At 42.4% G+C, this 23,431-nt stretch overlaps 3 protein-coding genes across 11 annotated transcripts in view; all 3 read left to right on the top strand.

The window, feature by feature from the left end:
- Nucleotides 1-23,347, top strand: part of LOC119152464 (UDP-glucuronosyltransferase 1A1-like) — a 42,471-nt gene extending 19,124 nt beyond the window's left edge. For 3 of the 9 annotated variants that reach the window (XM_037397801.1, XM_037397800.1, XM_037397799.1), the window contains 4 exons: nucleotides 19,444-19,575; nucleotides 19,840-19,927; nucleotides 20,743-20,962; nucleotides 22,316-22,808. In XM_037397801.1, coding sequence (XP_037253698.1) covers nucleotides 19,444-19,575; nucleotides 19,840-19,927; nucleotides 20,743-20,962; nucleotides 22,316-22,613 — 738 coding nt within the window. In that variant the 3' untranslated portion in view covers nucleotides 22,614-22,808. Of the gene's footprint in view, nucleotides 1-7,541; nucleotides 8,438-9,306; nucleotides 10,242-14,390; nucleotides 15,000-15,642; nucleotides 17,102-19,443; nucleotides 19,576-19,839; nucleotides 19,928-20,742; nucleotides 20,963-22,315 lie in introns of those variants that run through there. The other 6 variants (XM_037397803.1, XM_037397802.1, XM_037397796.1 and 3 more) reach the window with 6 other exon arrangements.
- LOC119152466 (UDP-glucuronosyltransferase 1A1-like) lies at nucleotides 1,564-3,874 on the top strand. Its single transcript, XM_037397805.1, has one exon. The coding sequence runs from the start codon at nucleotides 2,436-2,438 to the stop codon at nucleotides 3,297-3,299; it is 864 nt and encodes a 287-aa protein (XP_037253702.1). The 5' UTR covers nucleotides 1,564-2,435; the 3' UTR covers nucleotides 3,300-3,874.
- Nucleotides 3,874-6,605, top strand: LOC119152465 (UDP-glucuronosyltransferase 1A1-like). The gene has a single exon (XM_037397804.1). It carries the CDS (start codon nucleotides 5,265-5,267, stop codon nucleotides 6,156-6,158), a length of 894 nt encoding a protein of 297 aa, XP_037253701.1. The 5' UTR covers nucleotides 3,874-5,264; the 3' UTR covers nucleotides 6,159-6,605.
- Nucleotides 23,348-23,431: the final 84 nt, after the last annotated feature.

Genomic DNA, 23,431 nt, shown 5'->3' with positions numbered 1-23,431 from the left:
GCATGCATGTCTTCTGTAAATTCCCATTCAGGTTTTTGGGTACCCCCTAGGTCTCTGAATCAAGTACAGCATATTCTATAGCAGATCAAAACCAGGAAAGGGATATTCAAGTATCGCAAATTTTGAGTACCCCTGAAACAGAGTAGTGTTCAAGAAAGTCCTAATATCCTCCCCTTTTGCCCAGATAAGTATGTTTAGTGCTTGTGTTAGAAGGACAGTCTCTAACGCCACTTAATTCACTCTAACTGGTTATATGTATTCGAATGAAGGAAAAGAAATAGCAGTTGCTCACAAGGGGTCTTTGAAAAGGACGTGGAGTCAAGAGTGGGCAAGATTGGTGACTTGGTATTAAAGCCTCAAGCAGATGTTTGTAAACGCCCCACATGAGACATGCATGACTGTCTCTTTTCATCTGTAAGTCTAGCTTGAATGCATGTTCTCCTAATGCTTATCTGACAGCCTTTTCAGAGGTTATAAGCAACAGGTCTGTTTTTGTGCATCACCTTCTCCAGAGCTGTTTGCAAATTCCCATTAAGTTAGTTCTATGTAGTAAACTACTGATATGGGGAAAACATGGGTGATGGAGCTGGCTGCTTTTGGGGGGGAGGGCAGGTTCTCAATAAAGTCATTGTTTTCCCACCAGGCTTGAAAGTAAGCGTGCAGAAACTGCATGTGAAAGAAAGCTCCACCAGTGATGTAAAGCCCTGAATGCCCTGGAGGAGCAAATTGTATCCCAAAGGCACCTGCCCAGCCACCCACTTACAAAATTCCATGGTGAGAGGTTATCACCAACATGTAAAAACCCAGCAGTTTACAACTGAGAAGGATCTGGACCCAGAGTTGATAAACTTTCAATCGTGAACTCAACTGACATTGGCCATGAACTTGTAAGTTTATGAATTAGAAATGTGTTGTTGGTTTATGTTATCTGAGGTACAACGGTGAACTGCGGTTTTGCAGCTTAGTTTTATAACCAATAGGATAAGAAAGTTAAATTTAGAAATGAGGAAAGATTTTCTGTTGGCTACTTATCTTCAAAAAAAAAAAAGCATGTTTGCATCAATGAAAAAAATAATTAGTTTTTCTCAATTGTACTAACTGGTTTTGGTTATTAAAAATATAAATATAAGTACATTTTATTATATAAAAAGCAAAAACCAAACCGCAGGTACTTTAACATTGATTTATCGTCTTTATCTTTACCTTAAGTTATGTTTCACTGTACAACTTGCCTCAGCTTCATTACAAAAGAAAGTACTTATAAAAAAATACCAAATTACTACATTCTGCTGATATAAGAATTATTTACTTTAAAAAAGAAAAAGAGAGGGAGGGGGAAAGTAAATATCTATAGTGAAAGACAAAAAAGAATTTGAAAAACAGAAAATGTTAGTTAAACCCTTACAAGCAGTTAACCTGGCCTTGGGAGAAGGAACAGACACCATAAATATGTCAAGCTGGGGAACAACAAGATAAGCTCAAGGGGAACCAAACTGGCTGATGAGACTAAACAGAAAATTACTGGAACTATGCATGAACTATCCTAATTAGCATACTAAAAGATCCACCCTCGAGCAACAAAGCCCCCTCCCATAGAACATGTGCGGTGAAAAAAAGAACACTGTAACTTTAAATCGAGACAAGGCTTGAAGGAACCAATGGAATTATGTGTGACTAAAGGTAACTGTAAACAATTGTTCAAAGCGTATGAGAATTTTTGCTGTGTTAAGGGGTATGCTAGCTTTGTGGATTACCACCTAGCACCCACTTCTGCACATGCGTGCAAAGCACAAATATCTCAACTCTGTGTGTGGGTCAGCTGTTGCACACCAGGTGAAGCACCCGGATTTGGGATAACACTGAGACAGCTCTGTCAGCCCGCTGTGGCACAGAGATCTTCAACACAGATGGAAAAGTCATTTTAGCGTGTGCTCTACAGACCCAGTGCTACCGTGTGGGGTCAGCAGTGCTTCTGTCCACGCACTCTGTGTATGCATCTCTTTCATGGATTCATACGTTCTGAAGAGCATGTTGTCAGTACGTCAGCAAAAGTTACTGGGTTGCCGATGGTAAGAAGTGACATGAGGCTGCGGACCTACTAGGGGAAGAAGAAGAGAAGGCTGAGACATTAAGCTGTAGTCTCGGCTTGGGTGAACGAAGTGTGTGATAAGAGATATACCTTTCTCGTGCTCATGCAAATCCACTTTTGATGTACAAACCTCATCCCAACCTTTCATAAACCTTACTCACCTACTGTGACTTCATTGCATGCAAACTTGTGAACACATGAAATATGCTGTGAGTCAAAAGGGCAGAGGTATTGTTAGAAAGCATTGCCCAGCGGTGTGTTTGCATGGGTGGAGCATGCCTATAAAAGCTTGTGAACCAGCCCTGGCCTCTTCCATGAGTGGGCTTCTGTCCGTCCAAGTTGCAAAATGCTGGTGGCAATGCTGCTTCTCTTCTGCTGCTGCTTGGGCCCTGCTGCAGCTGGGAAACTGCTGGTGGTCCCAATGGATGGCAGCCACTGGCTCAGTATGAAGGAATTGCTGGTCGAGCTGAGCAAGAGAGGGCATGAAATAGTTGTTATTGCACCAGACAGCAAAATACTGATAGATTCCTCGGTAATATATGAATTGAAAACGTATCCTGTACCTTTCAAAAAGGAAGAGATGGAAGAACTTATGCGCTCATTTAGTGCAAGCTGTTTCAGTGAAGAGCCTTTTCTGATCAGATTTTTGAATACTTGGGATCATTTCCGAAAGAGCTCTGCCATGTTTCAAGCTTCCTGCAGTTCCTTACTGTACAACAAAGAGATGATGAAATACATTGAAGAAGGTAAATTCGATGCCATCTTTACAGATCCTTTATCACTCTGTGGACAGATAATTGCTTTGTACTTTTCTATCCCTACTGTTTTCTTCTTGCGGGGCATCCCATGTGCTATAGACATTCACGCTGCTCAGAGTCCGGACCCACCATCCTATGTCCCACGAATGTTCTCACTCAATACAGACCATATGACGTTCTCTCAGAGAGTGCAGAACTTCCTGATTAGCATTTCAGAGTCTTTCACCTGCAGTATGATCTTTTCACCATTTGAAAGCTTGGCCTCGGACTTTCTCAAAAAGCCAATGACAATTACACAGCTTCTAAGTCATGGATCCATTTGGCTGAAGAGACTTGACTTTGTTTTTGAATATCCCCTGCCTGTAATGCCCAATATGATTTTCATTGGAGGCATAAACTGTGGGCAGAAGAAACCATTATCTCAGGTCAGTGACTGGCTGGGAAAGGCATAACAAGGGAAAAGTTTTGGCAGTCATACACCTGCATGATCTGAGTGAGCTTTAATAACGTGTTTGATATGGACGTTTACCTAAAGACATAATTTAGATTAATGCTTTCTGTACAGCTGATCCACAGGAAAAACAGACCAGGAGAATCAGATGTGATTCCATCTCCTTTCCTTCAGGCAGCCCAACACAGGGAATTTTTTTGGTGAGGGGGTCATGTGCTATGCTGTGTTAAATTCTAGCTGAAGTCAGGTACACAAATACCATCTCACCCAGGGATCAATGCAAAAAGGACAGGTGAATTATAACGGCTCTTCAAAAAATCCTTTGCCTCACATATGAGGTAGTAGAATATTTCTTCAAGAGCATTAGCTCCTTATCCAGTCAGAAAAATAACTCACTACTGAGTTATGTGCAATAGCATCATGTGCTCCTTTCTGTAACAGCAGTCTTGTGTTTGAGTTCAAGGCTAGTATTTTGTGGTGAAGGTTTTGGTGTGACAACAGCTTCCATCACAAAAATTAGACAGCTGAATTTGCAACTGCATTTTTAGGAGATGTCCAGTTTGGATAGGGAAATGAATGAGTCAAGCTTCACAGAAAACAGATTTGCATTTTACAAGCCTGGCCATTTTCCCCAGAGCCAACCCTAAATGCCCTCAGGCTTCACCTGGTACTTCACCTCTTGCTGCCTGTTAATTTCTGTTGAGCTGATAGTGTTCATATCTTGCTTTTTCACAAAAGTGTCTTTCAAATTGCCGTCAACCCCCCACATGGCCACTTTCATCGCGGTAGAGTTTTTTCCTATCTCTTCTGTCATGAGAGCTGCTTAATGGCTCCTCAGGGACAAATCCAGGCAGATCCTCTGGGAAAGCTGCAAGACAAATCCTGCCTGCAGGCAAGGATATGTAGGAGCCTCAGCTTGAAATCAGGCTATCCTCTGAAGACAAACTCACTCTCACACTCCAGCAGCAATACGTATTGCAGAAGTACTGATTGTTCAGTCCTGGTTTCTTGGTGTCTTCCAGCTATGCTTCTGAATTACACAGGTACATCTAACAGCAAAATAAAATCCTGTGGTTTGACAAGTTTGTCAGAAGTACTCGCTAGCTGCTCAGACATGGTATTTTACTTCTAGTTTTTCATCTGAAGTACTGCCAGCGCTTACCATTGAAAATCAATGCTGGTCTGAACCAAGAGGACTATTACTGGCTACTTCTGTCCAAGCTTTGGTGTATTTAATTAGGTACAAGGGGAACTGAGTGGCTTTTTCTTCCTGTTGCTCCTGGAAGAAGAATATGGTCAAAAGAGGCACAGAGAGATAGGCCAGGATGAGAACGAAGAAGTTACATGCATGACAGCATGGATTCAGTGTTTTTCCTTCACTGATACAAACCTCTGCTGCAGTGTTGCTTATTTTAATAAATTTGTACCTGGTGTTGTACCTGGCCCCAGTGCTGAGCTTTATGTAAATCACAGAGCCTCCTCCTCAGGATTTGCACAAATATCATGCTGTATAGTGGCATAATTTTCTAATTTTAGACATAAACTTGACAAGCATTTCAGAACAGCTGTAAAATGCTTATCAAAAAGAAAGGAAAGCAAGAAAGCATTTTAATACCTTCTTTCAGCAAGTCCAGTTGCTTCCAAGTGCCAGGCCTATTCAAAGACTTGGGATTTTTTTTGCAAAGTCTGATTTTCTTTTCAGTCTAACAATTCAATCAGCACAGGGAATCAATCAGAAAGGACCCATCCCAAGGGAGCCTCAGATACCAAGCCCAGTCCTGCCCAACCCAAGTTGATTTATCAAGTTCCTTAAATGACTCATCAATGCCTTGAATGGTTACTGGTGACTGGTTTTACTGGAAAAGTTGGGTTGTTAAGGGGTAATGTGAGAACCTGGCAGGGTGCTGTGGGTCTACTTAAAATCTGTTAGGCCAGGGCAGAGAGCAGAGTCTGAATTTCTAGGAACATGGCTCATGTAAGTAAATACAGTTACTTAGTTTCTGCAGGGGTTTTGGTTTTCCTGTCTCTGTTTTGCTTGGCCAGTGGTGGAAAGCTGTTGGTGGTGCCAATGGATGGGAGTCACTGGCTCAGCATGCGCTCACTACTCGTGGCCCTCAGCCAGAAAGAGCACAAAATTGTCGCTGTGGCACCAGAAGTAAACTTGAATGTGAAGACATCTGAATATTACACCCTCAAAACATATCCAGTGCCTTTAACCAGGGAAGAACTAGAAGCACGCATGAATTCATTTGCAAATGATCTTTTTGAGAGAAGACCTTTTCTTCAAAGAATTGCTGCGCTTTATGAAAAAGTTCAAGTCATCTCTGATCTCTATGTCTCCTCTTGTAGCAGTTTACTGCATAACAAGGATCTGATGCAGTATCTTGAAGAGAGTAAATTTGATGCTGTTCTCACGGATCCTGTTGTGCCATGTGGACAGATACTGGCTCTGCATCTGTCTATCCCATCTGTTTTCTTTTTGCGAGGACTCCCTTGCAGTTTTGATTTGCAGGCTACTCAGTGTCCAGACCCTCCTTCTTACGTCCCAAGAACATTTACAGACAACTCAGACCACATGACATTTATCCAGCGTGTGGAAAACTTATTTCTCAAGTCATCAGAATCCTTTCTTTGCAATTTTGCCTATTTGCCATTTGAACTTCTGGCCTCAGATGTTCTTCACAGACCAGTAACAGTGAAGGAGCTCTTAAGCCATGGATCAATTTGGCTTAAAAGAATGGATTTTGTTTTTGAGTATCCCATGCCAGTGATGCCCAACATAGTTTTTATTGGAGGAATAAACTGTGGAAATAAAAAGCCATTATCTCAGGTCAGTGATTTCCTTGTTAAAATATACTAATGTTTGAAGGGGGAATGCTGTTTGTAAATGCTGTGTGTATATTACTGCATAGGTGATTTTGTGGGATTTATACAGGCAGTAAGGTATACTGTCAAGACAAAGGAAATAGGTGAAAAACTGGGTTGGTTTTAATTGCAGGTACTCTTCCATAGGATTAGCAGGATCTAAGCATTTGTCCTTACACAATTGTTTTCTTTGGCCTAGGTTGAAGTAGTTTACCACTACACTCTCCCTAACGAGGCAAACACCCGAGGCAAACACCCACGAGTGAGGGAGATCCCTGTCTTACTGGGCAGGTCTGCTGCTGGTGTTTGCCAAATCAGTATTGTTAACTCAAACTATTTGTTTTACTGTTACAAGTGATTGTTGAAAACAATTAATCTTTTCAGTTCATAGAACCATCCTTTCCTAATTTAGAAATAAAATGTTGTAATGCATCAGTTGGAAGGAAGTGTTCTGGTTGCTCTGTCAATCTAGGCTTATTCTTTCATTGCATGGATTCCTTACAAAATCTTCTAAACAACTCTTGGAGGTTTTCGTAGCTGCTAGCAAGCACTGAGCTTCTGCAACAGCTTATGCTGCCTTCTGAAAAGTTTCCCTAAAAAGGGTGTCCCTAGAGCTGCAGTAGTTCAGCAAATGTCCCTAAAAAAATTCTGTTGTGTACTATAAACCTCCATACTAAACCATTGTATTGTCAAAATTGACTTCTGTGCAGTAATTTTCATAATTAGGGCTGATTGTCTGCAAATCCTGTCTATGCATTAGACATATGTTGTTTCCTTTCATGCCCCTGAGGCATCCTCTTCCCAGGCTGATCTGGAACAGTGTTTCTGAATTGCTAATTCAGTTTTAAATATAACTGGCACAAAACATGCTGTTGCCCTTCCTTCTTCCAGCCCCTACTTCATCCTTCCAAAAAAGAGGCCTTTCAGCGAAATGAACGTTGATAACCAATTTTCCATTTTCATTACAGTGCCAAGTATAAAACTGATAAAAAACCCAGGCCATTTCACACGTGAAGCATTAATATTTTTATAAGCTTTTCAAATGAAAATGATTTGGACTGGCAAGAGTGAATAAATTTTCATACACTGAAAATTCTTGTTTGGAAAAGGAATGATATGTTAATTAGCTCTTTTGAACAGACCAGTTGTTGAAGGATCCCTCATTTCCTTAAATCCCAGTGTTTCTCCAATACAAAGAGGTGGGTGTTTCTCAGTCTAGCTGATACTCTGAATATTGTGTGCCAAATTGGCTGAACTTTAACACCTTGTATTCCATCTTTGCCATATCCATGTTTGTACATTTACCACACTGCAAATAAGTCTAAAGATCATCTGGAGAAAGCACATCACAGATTGCTTGAAACCTAGCTAGGGATATTCTTTCTGGATCGCACTCACCAGATTCCTGCAGAAATGGCCCCGGTGCTTAACGCTTATCCACAAGCGACGGCGACGCTGCTTCTGCTCCTGTCTATGCTCAGTTTGGCTGCTGGTGGGAAGCTGCTGGTGGTGCCAGTGGACGGGAGTCATTGGCTCAGCATGCGGGAAGTGCTGGATGGTCTCAAGCAGAAGGGACATGAAATAGTCATCGTCGCACCTGAAATCACTATGTTCATAAAGCCAACAGAGAACTTTGTCATGAAAATGTACCCAGTCCCTTCCACACAGGAAGAGATGGATGAAAATTTCCAGCGATTTTTAAGAGATGTACTTCAAGAAGGATCTTTTCTTGAAAGATTTCTTAAAGTATATGAAGGTATGAAAAGAGTCTCTGATTTGGCAGTTTCCAGCTGTGCACACTTACTGCACAACAAAGACCTTGTCAGATATCTTGAGGAGAGCAAGTTTGATGCTGTTCTTACAGACCCTGTACTACCCTGTGGGCCGATACTGGCTGAACATCTTTCAGTCCCTTCTGTGTATTTTTTACGAGGAATACCTTGTGGTTTAGATTTTGAAGCCACTCAGTGTCCCAACCCCCCTTCTTATGTCCCTAGGGCATTTACAGAGCATACAGACCACATGAACTTTCTCCAGCGGGTGAGGAACCTGATCTTTGAAATCCCAAATTATTTTCTCTGTGATTTTGCCTTTCAACCGTATGCAAAACTGGCTTCTGAGTTCCTTGGGCGGGATGTGACTGTGCCGGATCTCTTACGCCAGGCTTCCATTTGGCTGCTGAGGTTAGATTTTGTGTTCGATTACCCAAGACCTTTGATGCCCAACATTATTGCAATTGGAGGAGTACACTGTGCTCACAAGAAGCTGCCTCAGGTGGGTCATGCTCTGTTTTTAATTCATGCTCTGATAGACTTCTGTGTTCACAAGGTGGAATTTTGTATTGCAGATAGGAGTTACGTTCCCATTTAGGATGTGTTAGGCAAATACTCATGAAAGAAATCAGTTTTCTCTCACTTTCTTCCTCACTTTCCATTTTCTGTGTGGGCAGCTATACCTTTTCACTTATAAAGTGTGCTCAGTTGATGCCTTTTTAACTACGTTTATTTGAAGCCATTCTGCGCAATGTCGTGTAACTTAGTACTCTCTTTCCCCTTTAGCAAGTGATGGAAGAACAGCAGGCAAGTCTGAAGACTGTCAAAGCCTTGCAGTTCAGTATAATTCATACAACATTGCACATTGTTCTAGTAGGATCTGTTATTTACTGAGAAATGCATGTGAGGCTTCTGCCCCAGTGCACCCTTGCTGCCTTACCACTTCTTTTTTTTTGTCAATGAATTTGTCTGCATCTTCACATGGGTATTTCCAAAATTGGAACCAGGAGGAATGTTGCAGGCTGCGGACTCTCAGGCTAAGAAGCACTGTCTGTTTACAGGCAGGCCTCAGAAGATTTCCTTGGTGGTGGCTAAGTGACATCTGATAAAAAAATCAATTACAATAAGGCTGAAGGGGCTATGGTGGCTTGGCAGGTCCTGCTCAAAGGCAATAGAGCTGCCAAAGCTTTTCTAATAGAAACAGATGGGGCTTAATGTGGTGCATTCAGCACATTTACCAATCGCCTGCACAGATTGCTGCACTCTAGTGCTTATTTTGCATCCTTTTATCAAATCAATGATTATACATTTACCACACAGCAAATACCGTAAGGATCAAAAGACAGCCTGTAGCAGAGATTGCTTAAAAGCATGGAGCTGGTGCTGTGGCTTCAGTGCCACCAGTGGTTTGCTTTCTGGATCGCACTCACCAGATTCCTGCAGAAATGGCCCCGGTGCTTAACGCTTATCCACAAGTGATGGCGATGCTGCTTCTGCTCCTGTCTGTGCTCAGTTTGGCTGCTGGTGGGAAGCTGCTGGTGGTGCCAGTGGATGGGAGTCATTGGCTCAGCATGCGGGAAGTGCTGGATGGTCTCAAGCAGAAGGGACATGAAATAGTCATTGTCGCACCTGAAATCAGTTTGCACATAAAGCCAACAAAGAACTTTGTCATGAAAATGTACCCAGTCCCTTTCACACAGGAAGAGATGGATGAAAATTTCAAAGCATTTTCACGGGATGTATTTGAAGAAGGATCTTTTCTTGAAAGAGTTATTAGAATGTATCAGCATTCAAAAAAAACCTCTGCCATGTTCCTGTCTACCTGTAGACAATTACTGTACAACACAGAGCTTGTCAGATATCTCGAGGAGAGCAAGTTTGATGCCGTCTTTACAAACCCTCTACTACCATGTGGGCAGATAGTGGCTGAACATCTTTCAGTCCCTTCCGTGTTTCTCTTGCAGCTGATACCTTGTGGTTTAGAATCTGTAGCCACTCAGTGTCCCAATCCCCCTTCTTATGTCCCTAGGGCATTTACAGATCTTACAGACCGCATGAACTTTCTCCAGCGGGTGAAAAACCTAATCTTTGAATTTCCAAATTATTTTCTCTGTGATTTTGTCTTTCAACCATATGCAAAACTGGCTTCTGAGTTCCTTGGGCGGGATGTGACTGTGCCGGATCTCTTACGCCAGGCTTCCATTTGGCTCATGAAGCTAGACTTTGTTTTACACTATCCAAAACCATTGATGCCCAACATGATTATGGTTAGTGGAGTAAACTGTGCTCACAAGAAGCTGCCTCAGGTGGGTCATGCTCTGTTTTTGTTTGTGTCATTCTTGCAGGTTTTTACATACTCTGAAATGTTGCAACACAGGTTTTGTTAGTTTTGTTTCTGTGGGTGATAGCAGAAGGATTTCAAACTGCTTTTGCTTTGCAAAGTGGAGGCAGCACTGGTTTCAGTGAAGGCACCTGAATAGCACAGTATAAAGATGGAGAAGGTGTTGTATATGGAATTAGCTCTGGGAAACTCCCCATTGATCCTGTGTCCCCAGTTCCTAACCATCTTGTTGGCTTTTGCTGGACTTGCTCCAGCACATTGATGTATTTCTTGTACTGGAGAGCCCAAAACTGGGTACATGTCTTCAGATGTCTCCCAAATGCTGAACAGATGAGAAGTGTCATCTCCCTGTCTGCTGGCTGCACTCGTACTCCTATAGTCCAGGATGCTATTGCTTCTGTGGCTGCAATGGCACACTACTGACTCATAGTCACCTTTTGTCCAAGAGGACCCCGGGTCATTTGCTGCAGAGCTGTCCAGCTGGAGTACAGCCTGTCCTGTGGCATGGGGTTATCCCATTCCAGTGGCAGAACTTTGCTTTTGCCTTTGCTGACCTTCACAATGCCACTGTTGGCCCATTTTTCCAGCTCGTGGCATTCTTTTTGCATACCCCAGGCCAGTGATGCTACTTACCTAAAGTATCAGCTGACATCATAAAAATAAAGTATAAGTTGGGTTACTTTATTCTTAAAAAATGAATGTTGAGTTTATTTCAGATTTTTTTCAATGTGTATTCAAATATAGTAGGTCATTTGCAGAGTAACATCATAGCTTCTATTTTTAGAAATAACTATTCCTGTTAGGTAAGTTTTTCAGATACTGACCTTGCAAAACAGCGAAATGGGGCTTATTTTTCAGAAAAAGCTGAACCTCACACAGTAAAAATGAAGCATTTTAAAGAGGATTCAAACTTGGCACTCAGTCTAGACAAGCAGAGGGGGAATAAACCGTACAGCTAAACCTATGAAAAGAACAATGACAGAGGTCTATAAAATCCTGAAAGGTGTAGTCAGGGTGAAAGGGGAACTGATAGGCAGTTTCTCCCAGTACCAGACCTATGACCAACACTGAAATGTAGCAACAGCAAGCTCCAAGCAAACAAAAGGGAGTACTTTTCCACACTGTGCACACAAAAAAATTAAAAAGCTGCCTCTCAACACCAGCAGATTTTTTTTGTAGGTAAAAAAAATCTGCTTATCAACACCAGCAGATATTTTTTGTAGACAAAACCTATGAATTTAAAAAGGATTTGGATGGTTAATAAGAGGTACATTTTGACTGCCAGGATTTGTAGACTTAAAGTAATCATGCATTCCCTTAACAGGATATTTGCTGTCCTGTTCCCAGTGTACAACCTTGGCACTCAACTCTGTACTTTAGCTTTACTTTCTCCTGATGGATATCTTTTTTCATCCCGGCCTTTGGGATGGGCTGAACTCATGGACTTTAGTCTCTGGACTCATATACACGTGAAAGGGTGTTTGTGTGTTGCTCAAAATCCAGTGACACACCTTCTAAACTCTTAGGAACTTGTTGTTAGCCATAAGGGTTTGGTTTGTGGGGTTTTTACCTCTTTAATGTTGTTTTACAGCAGTTTATATTAGTGTTATGCAGATAATACACATTTTAAGTTCTGCTAATGTTTCAGCCAAGACTAACATGGAAGTGACTATATATCAAATATGAGATTTGAAGGCCCTTTATATGTTAGCATAGGGTAAGAGTACATCTGCAACTCCGGGTTAACTACCTGAGTGTATGCTGCCACCTTAAGGTATATGTAATGCTGCGTCGCCTTGTTGTGCAAGATCTTTTTGCCACTAGAACCTGAAAACACACACACACAGGTACTGCAGCTATCTCCCTGGCACGTGAGAATGTCTTCTGTCCACCTCCTTTAGTTTTTGGTCTTTTAATATCACCTCAATCTCAGCTAGAGAAGAAAGTTTCCCCAAAACAGGCTGCAGAATGGGACTGTATTGGTGTCTGAAACTGCTTCCTCTTTAATGCAGTTTCCTTAGATGTCACAGTTCTTGCTGGTTTACAAGCATCATTTTTTTTGACAGGCCACATGGAGAAGCTCCTATCAAAACAAACTTTTTAGGACACAATTAGTATTAGCCTTGGAACGTGCTTATCACACCCAGGTACCTTTGGCAAAGCTAGCTATTTCACAAACCAGCTTTCCCATCACTCCTACTTGCTCCAAGACAACTCTTCTAGGCTGCTGCACAGCAGAACAAACTGTTCAGAGCTCTCTCTGATCAGGTGTGCTTGGTTGGGGGGTCTAAAACAGTCTTTCTTCTCCAGCCAGCAATGACTCTTGTTCCACTACCATTCCTGTATCTTGTTTTGTTTTGTAAACTTGCAAATTTTTGGGATCCACCTTTTCCCTTTCCATGAAATATGCCTTAATGGCAGGTGAGATCTACTTAGTCAGGCACTTCCTTAAAGCACAAACTGCAGGTATCTGCTTTTCTGGGTTTATCTTGAAAATTTTCATATGCCTTTGCATATCGTCCCTGTCTAAGGCCATTGCTTTATTAATGGCGCCTATTTCGTTCACTCATCTCCCCATTGAGTTTCCATTGCATCATTTGCTGCAACTTCAACCCAGGTTCTTGAGAATAATTAGGCACTTAAATCCCATTCAAATCAACCTGATTTGGCTATCTAAACAAATCCTTGAAGCGGGACTGTCTTCTATATCAGATCACATCAGTTAAGCTGTTATACAGACAGACCTTCAAAACCTCAGAGGTAAAAAACTTTTTCCAAATGTTCAGTCTGAATCTCTCAAACTCCTGTTTGTGGCCCCAATTATACTATTTATTGCTGCCCAGAAGTTTGGGTCCATTGTCATTGTTACTTGCCATTGAGTAGCTGTAGGCTGCAGTCAAATGTTATAGAGAACAGGACTCCCAATATGGTTTGGGGGGGGTTTGCCTTAAAAAGCTTATCATGGCATATGCAGAAGCAGCTCAGAAACCCTTGTTCTCCCCTTCTTCTGGTAAGCACAGGAAAAAAGTGTGGACTTCCCTTGGCTCATACCACAGCTTAGGCTTATTAACTTCTTTTGAAAGTAATTAATTTAAGAACTTGCAAAAAAGTTTGGCCTGTGGCCTCTCACCTATGAACCCTTATTACCTCTCTTGAGCAAGGACCACATATTCTGCTGTATCATTGCTTTCAGAAAGACATTCGGCCTCGAGCCACTCAACTACAAACTCTTATGGCCCCTATTGAGCAGGAACTGTGTGTTCTGCTGCATCATTGTTTATATAAAAAAGTGTTTGGTTAATATGTTACCCAAACTTCGGTGACACAACTTCTTGGTGTGTCAGCTCCTGCTTACCCTGTAGAACATCCTGTGTGAACTCCAGGCACCTTTCTGAGCAAAGGTGTAAAAGAGAAAATTGGAGGTTTATGTCTCTCGTGTCGATAGTGCAACACACACAGAGCAACAACTCTTTGGAGAAGCTCAGTGGCCATAAAAGTTGATTCCTGACTTGAATCTGGCACAGGACAGTCAAGTGCACAGTGACTCACTTGAAAAAATCCTGACCCAGAAAAATCCCTCTACAAAAATCTGCTACCTCTGCTAATCAAAGACCCTGCTAATTGTTTCATTTACGATAACTTAAATGCATGGAAATGCTTCTTACTTTACATCCCTTGATAGCACACTTACCAATGCTTTTATCATTGTTTAAAACATGATCTTTGAACTGCAATAACCTGTCTTGGTAAACATTTTGTAGAGGTAAAGATCAAAGACCATCAAGTTATAAATGAGGTACAACTGTTTTTTGTTTTCATATGGTGCTTGTAAGAAGTGAGAAGGAACAGTTCATTTCTTTTCCTGCCGACAGTTATGTGGAGGTACCAGATATATGCTGGGATTGTTCTTTTTCTTTCTTTCTGGAGTTTGGCAGAAGGTGGGAAGCTCTTGGTTGTGCCTCAGGATGGAAGTCACTGGCTGAGCATGCGTGTGGTCCTGGAGAAACTCTGGGAGAGGGGGCATGAAATCATTGCGGTGATTCCTGATGCTAGTTTGCTCATGAGAAGCTCACAGTCTTTCATCATTAAAACATACTCTGCGCCTTACACACAGGAGTTTGTGGATAGATACTACCATTCCATTGGTGAAAAAATATTTGATAACCCTTCCCTTCTGGAAAAATTCACAATTTTATTCAGCAATCTATCAGAGCTGACCACCATGTTCTCTACTACTTGTCAGCATCTCTTATACAATGAAGAACTAATGAAGTATCTCCAGGACAGCAAATTTGATGCCATTATGATGGATCCTGTGTTGCCCTGTGGACCAATTGTTGCTGAATATCTTTCTCTCCCTTCAGTGTACTTCATGCGTGGGTTTCCATGTACCTTAGACTATAAAGCTGCCCAGTGTCCCAGTCCTTTTTCTTACGTGCCAAAGACTTTCACATCCAGTTCAGATCACATGACATTTATGGAGCGCGTGAAGAACCTCCTGATTGGGGTTTCAGAGCATTTGTTCTGCTATCTGTTTTATTTAAAATATGAGAACTTAGCTTCCGAGTTTCTTCACAGAGAAGTAACACTACTGGAACTATTTAGCAAAGCATCAGTTTGGCTGATGAGATACGACTTTATTTTTGAGTATCCACGCCCAATAATGCCAAATATGATCTATATTGGAGGCATCAACTGTGAGCAGAAGGAGCCATTATCAAAGGTTTGACATTGTTTACACTAAGGGTATTATAGCATTTATTAGCTATCATTTAAGATTTGCTTTAAGTGCTTCTTTTTTGTTCTTGAGCCAATACGTGATCAAATAGCAGGACGGCATGATTTGGGAGTGGGAATCTCAGGCTCGGGCAGATGATCATGGGATCACTACAAGCAGCTGAAGGGTTTCTCTCTGGGAGAGCTTAGGCAAAGTTGTCTAAGCTGTGTAGCTGCCTAGGCACAGCTTAGCTTGTTGTAAGCATATCACCATGACATTAGACACTCATGGCCTGTACACTATATCTAGAGAAATGACAAAGTAATTCTAGGTCATATGATTTAATAATCCCAAACAGTTGCAGAATACTGATTAATTGCAGGGGACTTGGCTGGACAAAAAATGGAAATGTGGAATTAACTCTGTGGACATACCCAGGCACTTGGTAGAGGGAGTTCTTTTGCCTCTGAATTTGTGTGAGAAGCGGTGTAAGGTAGCATGTAAGAGGATGATTGGAAAAAGAAGCCTTCAGGATTGTAACTAGATACCCTCCCTCCCTAGCTTGTTTAAACCTCCCTAGAGGGCTGTGCAGGTAGCACAGATGTCAGTCGTTTATTCTGTTTTTCAGACCACGATGGTGTTGCAACAGCAGAGGTTGTTGCTAAGTTTGCATCGCATTTACTACTGTAGACTCAGGGCTTTCACTTTGATAACTGCTACGATATAGAAACAAATCTGAAGATAAACCTTAACAACCCACTATATACCAAACCTCTGTCAATCATTGCTTAGACTGCGAGAGCGCAAGGTAATCCAAAGGTCAGCTTCTGCTCTGAAGCGCTGTGTCCAATCACCTGAGCAGTCCCAAGGCAGGGAGTTCATCATTAACTGGATGTTAACAAGACAGTGATTGCTGGGTCAGGTGTTATCTCCCATTCATGACTCTTGTTCAGCCTTTCAGTGCGACACGCTGCCAATTGCTGGACACTTCTCCATTGAGCATTTGAATCCTCTAATGTTAATTCGAGCATTCAACTTTACTTTGCAGGGCTCAGTTAAAGCCTTCACTGTGCACAGATAAACACAACCTTTATTCACTGTTAAAAATTACCCTTGTTTCTCCCCGCAAACGTAGTGTGTTAAAAATTAAACACTTCCCTTGGTTAAGATTAAAGTGCAAAGTACCCCATGTTTCATTCCTTGTCCCCTGCCATAGTTTTGCCGCTGTTTAAACCTTTGCTGACAGCACAAAGGAAATGGTCTCTTCAAGTCCAGGAATTAATTCTCTTGCCTCCTGGGTTGCGTTTTTCCTGCTCCTGTGGACCTTTTCTGAAGGTGGAAAGCTTTTGGTTGTACCTATCGATGGCAGCCACTGGCTCAGCATGCGCCCGGTTGTGGAGCGGCTCAGGCAGAGGGGACATGAAATCGTGATGGTTGTACCAGAGATAAATTTACGGATAGGTTCGTCGGTGCATTATACCATGAAAACATACTCTGTGTCTTACACTAAGGAGTATGTGGAGGCAGAATTTAAAAAGATGGGCTATAGGAGTTTCACACCTCAACCCTTCTTGGAAAAATTCTCAAAAATGGCAAATATTACAACCATGTTCTTCGATTCCTGCAAACGTCTTCTGTCTAACAAAGAACTGATTAAATACCTTGAAGAAAGCAAATTTGATGCTGTCTTTATGGATCCTTTTTTTCCATGTGGACAGATAGTGGCTGAACACCTCTCCCTACCTTCTGTGTACCTTGTACGGGGACTGCCGTGCAGCCTCGACTTCCATGCTACTCTCTGTCCAAACCCTCCTTCGTACATTCCTAGGTTCTTCACTCGCTACACGGACCGCATGGCATTCCTCCAGCGTGTGGGCAATCTCATAGTTAGCCTGAGCAGTTCCCTGGCTTGCAGTTTTCTTTATTCGCCATACGATCATTTGATCAAAGAATTCCTCCACCAAGAGGCAACAGTGCTTGAGCTGCTCAGCCACGCATCCGTTTGGCTCATGAAATACGACTTTGTGTTTGAGTACCCCAGGCCCCTAATGCCTAACATGGTCTTGATCGGAGGCGTAAGCTGCGCTCGGGAAAGAGCGTTATCGCAGGTCAGTTATCTTTTTTCCCCCCTAGTTTCGCTATGACTGCAATGTTTGCGCTCACCATGAGATGGAGCTCCCGCCAGTAACACATCAAAACAGGCAGAAAAGCAAGGTGGAAAGCAAACCCTCTGGATTCCCAGACAAGCATGCACAAAAAGGCTGGGGCTTACCATTTATTTATTTATTTACTTACTTACTTACTCATTTATTTATTTATTTATCTGTTTATCTATCTATTTATTTATTTATCTATTTATTTATTTATTTCGTCCCAGCATATTCCGGCTGCCTATTTTCAGTAATTTTGTTTTGTATACCTGTTAACAAGACTTGGTGCTACCTGGAGTAATGCAGCAGGCCAAATCATGCTAGTCCTCTGCTCAAGGGCATTTTTTTTTCCATGTGGACAGATAGTGGCCAAACATCTCTCCCTACCTTCTGTGTACCTTTCATGGGGACTGCCAAGCAGCTTAGACTTCCATGCTACTCTCTGTCCAAATCCTCCTTCTTACATTCCTAGGTTCTTCACTCGCTACACGGACTGCATGATGTTCCTCCAGTGTGTGGGCAATCTCATGGTTAGCCTGAGCAGTTCACTGCTTATGGCAAAAAATTACCATTTCTGCAGGAATTTCAGACAGTGGCAGACCTAAATGACAACCCCACCACCCAGTGAAGCAGCAAGAGATGTCTGCTTCTTTTGTATACTCTGTCCCAGATCTGGACTGCAACTGTATTTTGCTTGAACTATGCCAGACTTCCTAAATATGGGATTATCTGCCACTTTCCACTAAGAAATCCTCTGAATTCTTAGTGCTTTCACTTATTTTTCAGTGAGTGTCCACTGCAGGTATTTCATAGAGGTGGTGCTATGCACCACCGAGATGAGCAGATGCTAGTTAAAACAACTACTGAAATAACCTTCGTATTCCCAAAGCAGGGCTGCAAAAAGTTTCCTAAGAATAGTGGCACTCCTGAGCAGGAAGTCAGACCTTGGCACACAAAAACATTTAAAGAACAGAGTAAAACTGATGTGACTGGTCCCGCAGAAAATTAATAAGGCTAAATACACCTTGAAATAGCTGTAAGCGTTCCACTGCATCAGGAACTGCAGGAAGCGTGTCAACCATTGGCCAAAGAAATTTGTATCAGAAGCACATTTGTAATTTGGGGAGGATTTTGCAGTTCCCGGGTGTCTGTGAGTTTCTGTAGAACTGAGACCTGAGTTTCCAACCAGACATCTATGACACCCGAATGGAGAGCGTGTTTTCAGAGAAAACTGGTAAGACAGAACGAAGCCCTGAAATTAGAGTTACATTTCGCCTTGTTTGCCCCCAGGGAGAGCATCAGGTCTGCTGTTCAGGGTGCTGCTATCACCAAACCTTTAATGGCTCTGTCTATTTGGGATCCAGCTTCAAGCGAAAGGCCACGGCACTCTGATCAGCCACAAAAATACATAACAGAGCACCAACGAAGAGATTTAGTCTTGGTTATACCCTCAGACCCTAGAGATAGCACTTCAATCGCCAGACTAACAGGAACATTTAGTTCATTTTATTCTAGCCATTTAACTCTGCCTGCAACAGTTCCCTCCAGTTTTGTCTTTCCTTCCCTGGCTTTACCAAATATTTTTCTATGGCACAGGATTTTTGTTCCAGCCTTCAGCTGTTTTTATGCTTTATAGGAACCCTTTTGTTCTTGGAGTCTAGTGACAGATCTCGTAGCCCTTCTATGATTTAAATCAAACAAAAAAAGAGATAAAAAACTGGCAGCGGTTCAATATTATCATACTCAAAGCAGACCCAATAAATCCAGACATTAGAAGTTAGAGATATCTGCTGTCAGAACACTCTTCAAAAATCTTAATTCTCTCTTGCAGCTGCATGGTCTGAAAAGAAGAGCATCAACTCTAAATCCAGAGCATCTGACTTGCAATAAATGTGAAAATAAACCACAATATATTCACCTGGGGATCGGTTGCCAGGGAAAGTATGACAATGAATTGATCTCCTTAATTGGTACAACACCTTTTTTACTGCACAGAAACCCATGTCTTTGAGCAGGCAGGCTTTGCTATACGACTGGTTTAAAGTAAATTTTTTCTCATGTATGTACTGAATCTTGGTTCAGGCTTCAATCCTGCAAACACTCATGCACCTTCATCCACCTGTGCCTATTTTTCTTCCCTGGGACTCATTTTCATACAGATAACTGATTTTCCTGATCATAATTTTCTTGTGTTGACTGCTTATTTTATTGCCTTTCCAGATAGTTTTGTGGGAACGTGACAGGAATTACAGCATATGATGTGGAAAGGACTTCAACTAAGATGTGCTTTGTGTTGGCAGGAATTTGAAGCTATTGTGAATGCCTCTGGGGAACATGGCATTATTGTCTTCTCGCTGGGCTCCATGGTCTCTGAGATTCCTATGAAGAAAGCCAAAGAAATCGCAGAAGCCTTGGGATCAGTCCCTCAAACGGTAGTTTCCCTTTTCTCCTTCCAGCACAGCAATTCAACAATGTTTTCAAATACAGTACATGCCTACCTTCAGCTTTCAGTGTGCCTGGTCCTCCCTTCTTTCTCCTGCTCCCTGATGCCAGAAAAAACAATCACCCCACCTGGTCTGCTTGATAAAACAGGTTTTGTTCACCACAGACGTTTTCAGCTGTGGCTTTGTAACCCACCGAGGAACAGCAAGAGACTGGTTGCTGAGAGCTGACATTGTGTTTACTTCTCTTGAAAGGTTTTGTGGCGATACACGGGAGAGGCGCCTCCCAACCTGCCAAAGAACGTAAAGCTCGTCAAATGGCTGCCACAGAATGATCTTCTAGGTAGGTCTGACATACCTTGAGAAATATCAGAGTGTTTCTTTTAATCCTGATACTGCTGTTGTAAGGCCCCATTAGCACCATCTGTGCTGACTCTCTGTATCGCTGTGGGTCACAGGACTTCCTTACAGGCTTTGCTGTTTGAACCAGAGCTTGTCTTTCAGAAACTTACCAGATTGCAACTTCAGAATTGCTGAATTATGAAACCACTCTGTCTGGAAAGGTGTTCCAACACTTAACTACCTTTACTGTCAAAAATGGGCGTCTTTATCTCTGACTAGCCAGTCTCAACACCCAGCCACGCGTTTTTGTTATGATTTTGTCTACTGGACTGAAAAGAAAATTTGAGGTCCCAAAGTGAACATTTCTAGACAGGTTGTTGGGCTTTTCAGGGGGTAAAATTGTATGTGCTATTACCAGGAGTGCATTTGTTGGTTAGACAACAGGGCTTGGCTGTGGGAGATTTGCAAACCCAGCAAATGGAAGACATGATAAAAAAGTAACCGATGGTAACATCTTCTTTAACCTCACTTGGCTCTGATTTCATCCTAAAATCTGAGAAACTTTGGAGGATTATCCAAGGTTTTCCAGAGATAACCCAAACCAAGACAGAATGCTACAACCCAATGTTCATTCAGTCCCCCATAATGTCCTGCTCTCTGCAGCCCCAAGTCTGTCCACAAGTAATGACGCACATGACAGCCCAAAATTCTTGATATATACCTCCCAGTGCCATTTTTGTACAAGTTTTTCCCCAGGGATGTGTTACTGTGACTTAATAAATCAAATAACTAAGCAAGTTTTCCTTTCCTCCACAGCTCACCCTAAGACTCGTGCATTTATTACCCATGGAGGCTCACACGGTGTTTACGAGGGCATATGCAATGCGGTGCCAATGGTACTAATGCCTTTATTTGGAGACCAGATGGACAATGCCAAGCGAGTAGAGTCACGGGGAGCAGGAGTGACACTGAATATACTTGAAATGACTTCGAAGGACATATCCGCTGCCCTGAAAGCAGTAATCAACGATAAAAAGTCAGTAATAGGAACACAGCCTTTCTCCTTCTACTGTTGTGTAACACCAGCATGCTAGCTTGCAGCTTAACAGAATGTTAATCTGTTCTTATATGCCTTCTTATATCAAAGTCACATCATTGAGAAGCTGATGCTTGCCCTGGGTTAACCTCATCCTGTCCCTGTAACAGCACTGTCCTTCTCACTGCCTGGGAGTATAATCACTAGGTGACAAGAACTGGCTGATATGAGAGGATGCAGGTATCAGAGAAGGTGGGGTAGATGCAATGGAAGAAATAAAGTTGACAGAAGATGTGTCACCTGCTTAAAGCCAAATTTACCAGGCAGTGATGCAGAGGGCTTTGACACAGCTTGGCAGAGAATGCAATTGGTGAAGGGAGATGTGGCAAAGTGCTTTTGTTTCCCAAATCAGTGGTGACGTGAGTCAGTGGGGAGCCCGAAAAGGTTGAAAGGCTCAGCTGCCTGGCTGGTTTTCTTTGCGTGAGGCTTGTCTGGAGATGCTGTCTGCAGAGCAGCAGGAGGAAGCCAGCAAGTGGCAGAGTCTTGGTGTAGTCCAGAGGCTGTACTGCATCAGGAATCATTGCTTTCCAGATGGCAGCGTTTACTAAACATAGCTATTATCACTCATTTATTTTACAGACTAGTTTTTCTCAGCCATTTCCCCCCCGCCCCTCCCCAGTGCTCATAAGGAGCTGTATGAGCACAGTCAGCTGCTGCCTGGCTCAGCAAGGCTGGACAATTCCAGCACAGAGCAGGAGGAACATGCAAGGGTATACTGAGGTGGTACAGGGAACCATCCTACACGTCACAGTATTGCAGCCAGCATGCCCCAGGTGTTCTGAGGTATCACAAAGGGGAGCTTTAAAACATACCCTCCTCTTCCCCGCTCCCATTCTCTGTTGTCATTAGGGCTTCTCAGCCCTTGGCATCCTCTTCCCCATCATGTTTTTGAGAAATGGCACCTTATCGCCATTGCTCTCTAACCACTTTTCTTATAGCAATAACAATAATAATAATGCATCTTGATCTTTGAAAAGCTGTATGGCTTTTCTACATCCAGTCTCATGTTTCAGCCAGATACCTTCACCTTGGAGATGTTGATGACAGCTCAAACTGAGCTTTTTCTTTTTCTTCTTTTCTATTATCTTTCCTTCTTTTTTTTTTTTGTCATCGAAAACAGCACATTTCTCGGCCCATAACTTTGCCATTATCCTTGTCATGGGGTGGTGGAGGTGGGGAAACACCGCCAGAGAAGCCCCAGTGGGCCAACCAGACAATTAACACTGCATCTCTTTTTTTCTGAGGACTTGGAAGCACAAGTCATTGAAAACATCCCACATCTTTACTTGACAGGTACAAAGAGAACATCAAGCGTCTCTCAGACCTTCACCTTGACAGACCCATCCACCCCCTGGACCTGGCTGTGCACTGGGTGGAGTTTGTAATGAGACACAAAGGGGCTCCACACCTGCGACCCGCTGCTCACGACCTGAACTGGATCCAGTACCACTCTCTGGACGTCATCGCCTTCCTCCTCGCCGTGGTGCTCCTCTCCCTCTTCATTTCTGTGAAGTGCTGCCTGTTCTGCTGCCGCAGGTGCTGCTTTAAGAAGGGAAGAACAAGAAAGCCAACCAAATCAAAGTCTCACTAGCAGATGAAACTAGTGGTAGGAGATAAGGTCTGCTCAGACCAGAAGGATCAGAGAACATCACAAATCTCAAGAAAATTATTTCTGACTTTCAGTCAAGAAATAATGTTCCTTTAAACTAGCACCATGGGAGGGGTTGTTTCACTGATATAATTTTTGCCTTTAATTAAGAATCGGTTATTAAAATTACTTTGTATAGGACTGCTTCAGTCACTTGGGAAGGTATTAGGTCGAAGTCTGAGGCTCCTGGCTTCCACATCTTGATGTACAGCAGGCTCATGGTGACTTTTTTTCCTTACCTCTCTATGCAATGGGATTTATAGGGATTTCATAAGACTTTGCTTCAAGGGCTTTAGAAGAACCATTTACTGAAGTGTAATACCGTCAGGTTTATCAAGCACTTTGAAATCTCTGTATAGCTGTTGTTATAGAAGAGGCAAATGTTATACTCTGACAATGTGTCACATAAGCCTAGCTAGATACATATCTTAAATGGATTTTGTGTGTTTATAATACCCTGAACAAAATTAAGGTTTTGGCAAGGAAGTTGTTGAAAGCCATGGGTGTTTCACCGAAGTTCTCCATCAGGCAGAGCACTGTACCTGGAGATTACCTGTTAGGCGATGAGATCTTCGTAATCGTTGTTTATAAAACCCAACTGATGTGCTCTTTGTAAGTGATGTTCAGGTAAGGACCCAAACACCAGCCCTATAAATAAACGCCCAATACTAACAATAGTGGCTCTTGTGTTTTCCGACTTGAGAGGTATGGGGCTGGATGCTTGCTCAATCATGGAGAGAGAGCTGGAGAAGGGAAAGATT

The sequence above is a fragment of the Falco rusticolus genome, chromosome 8, assembly GCF_015220075.1.
Source record: "Falco rusticolus isolate bFalRus1 chromosome 8, bFalRus1.pri, whole genome shotgun sequence".
NCBI classification, from domain to species: Eukaryota; Metazoa; Chordata; class Aves; order Falconiformes; family Falconidae; genus Falco; species Falco rusticolus.
Note: the sequence above shows the minus strand (reverse complement) of the source record. Positions and strands in the feature narration are given on the sequence as shown.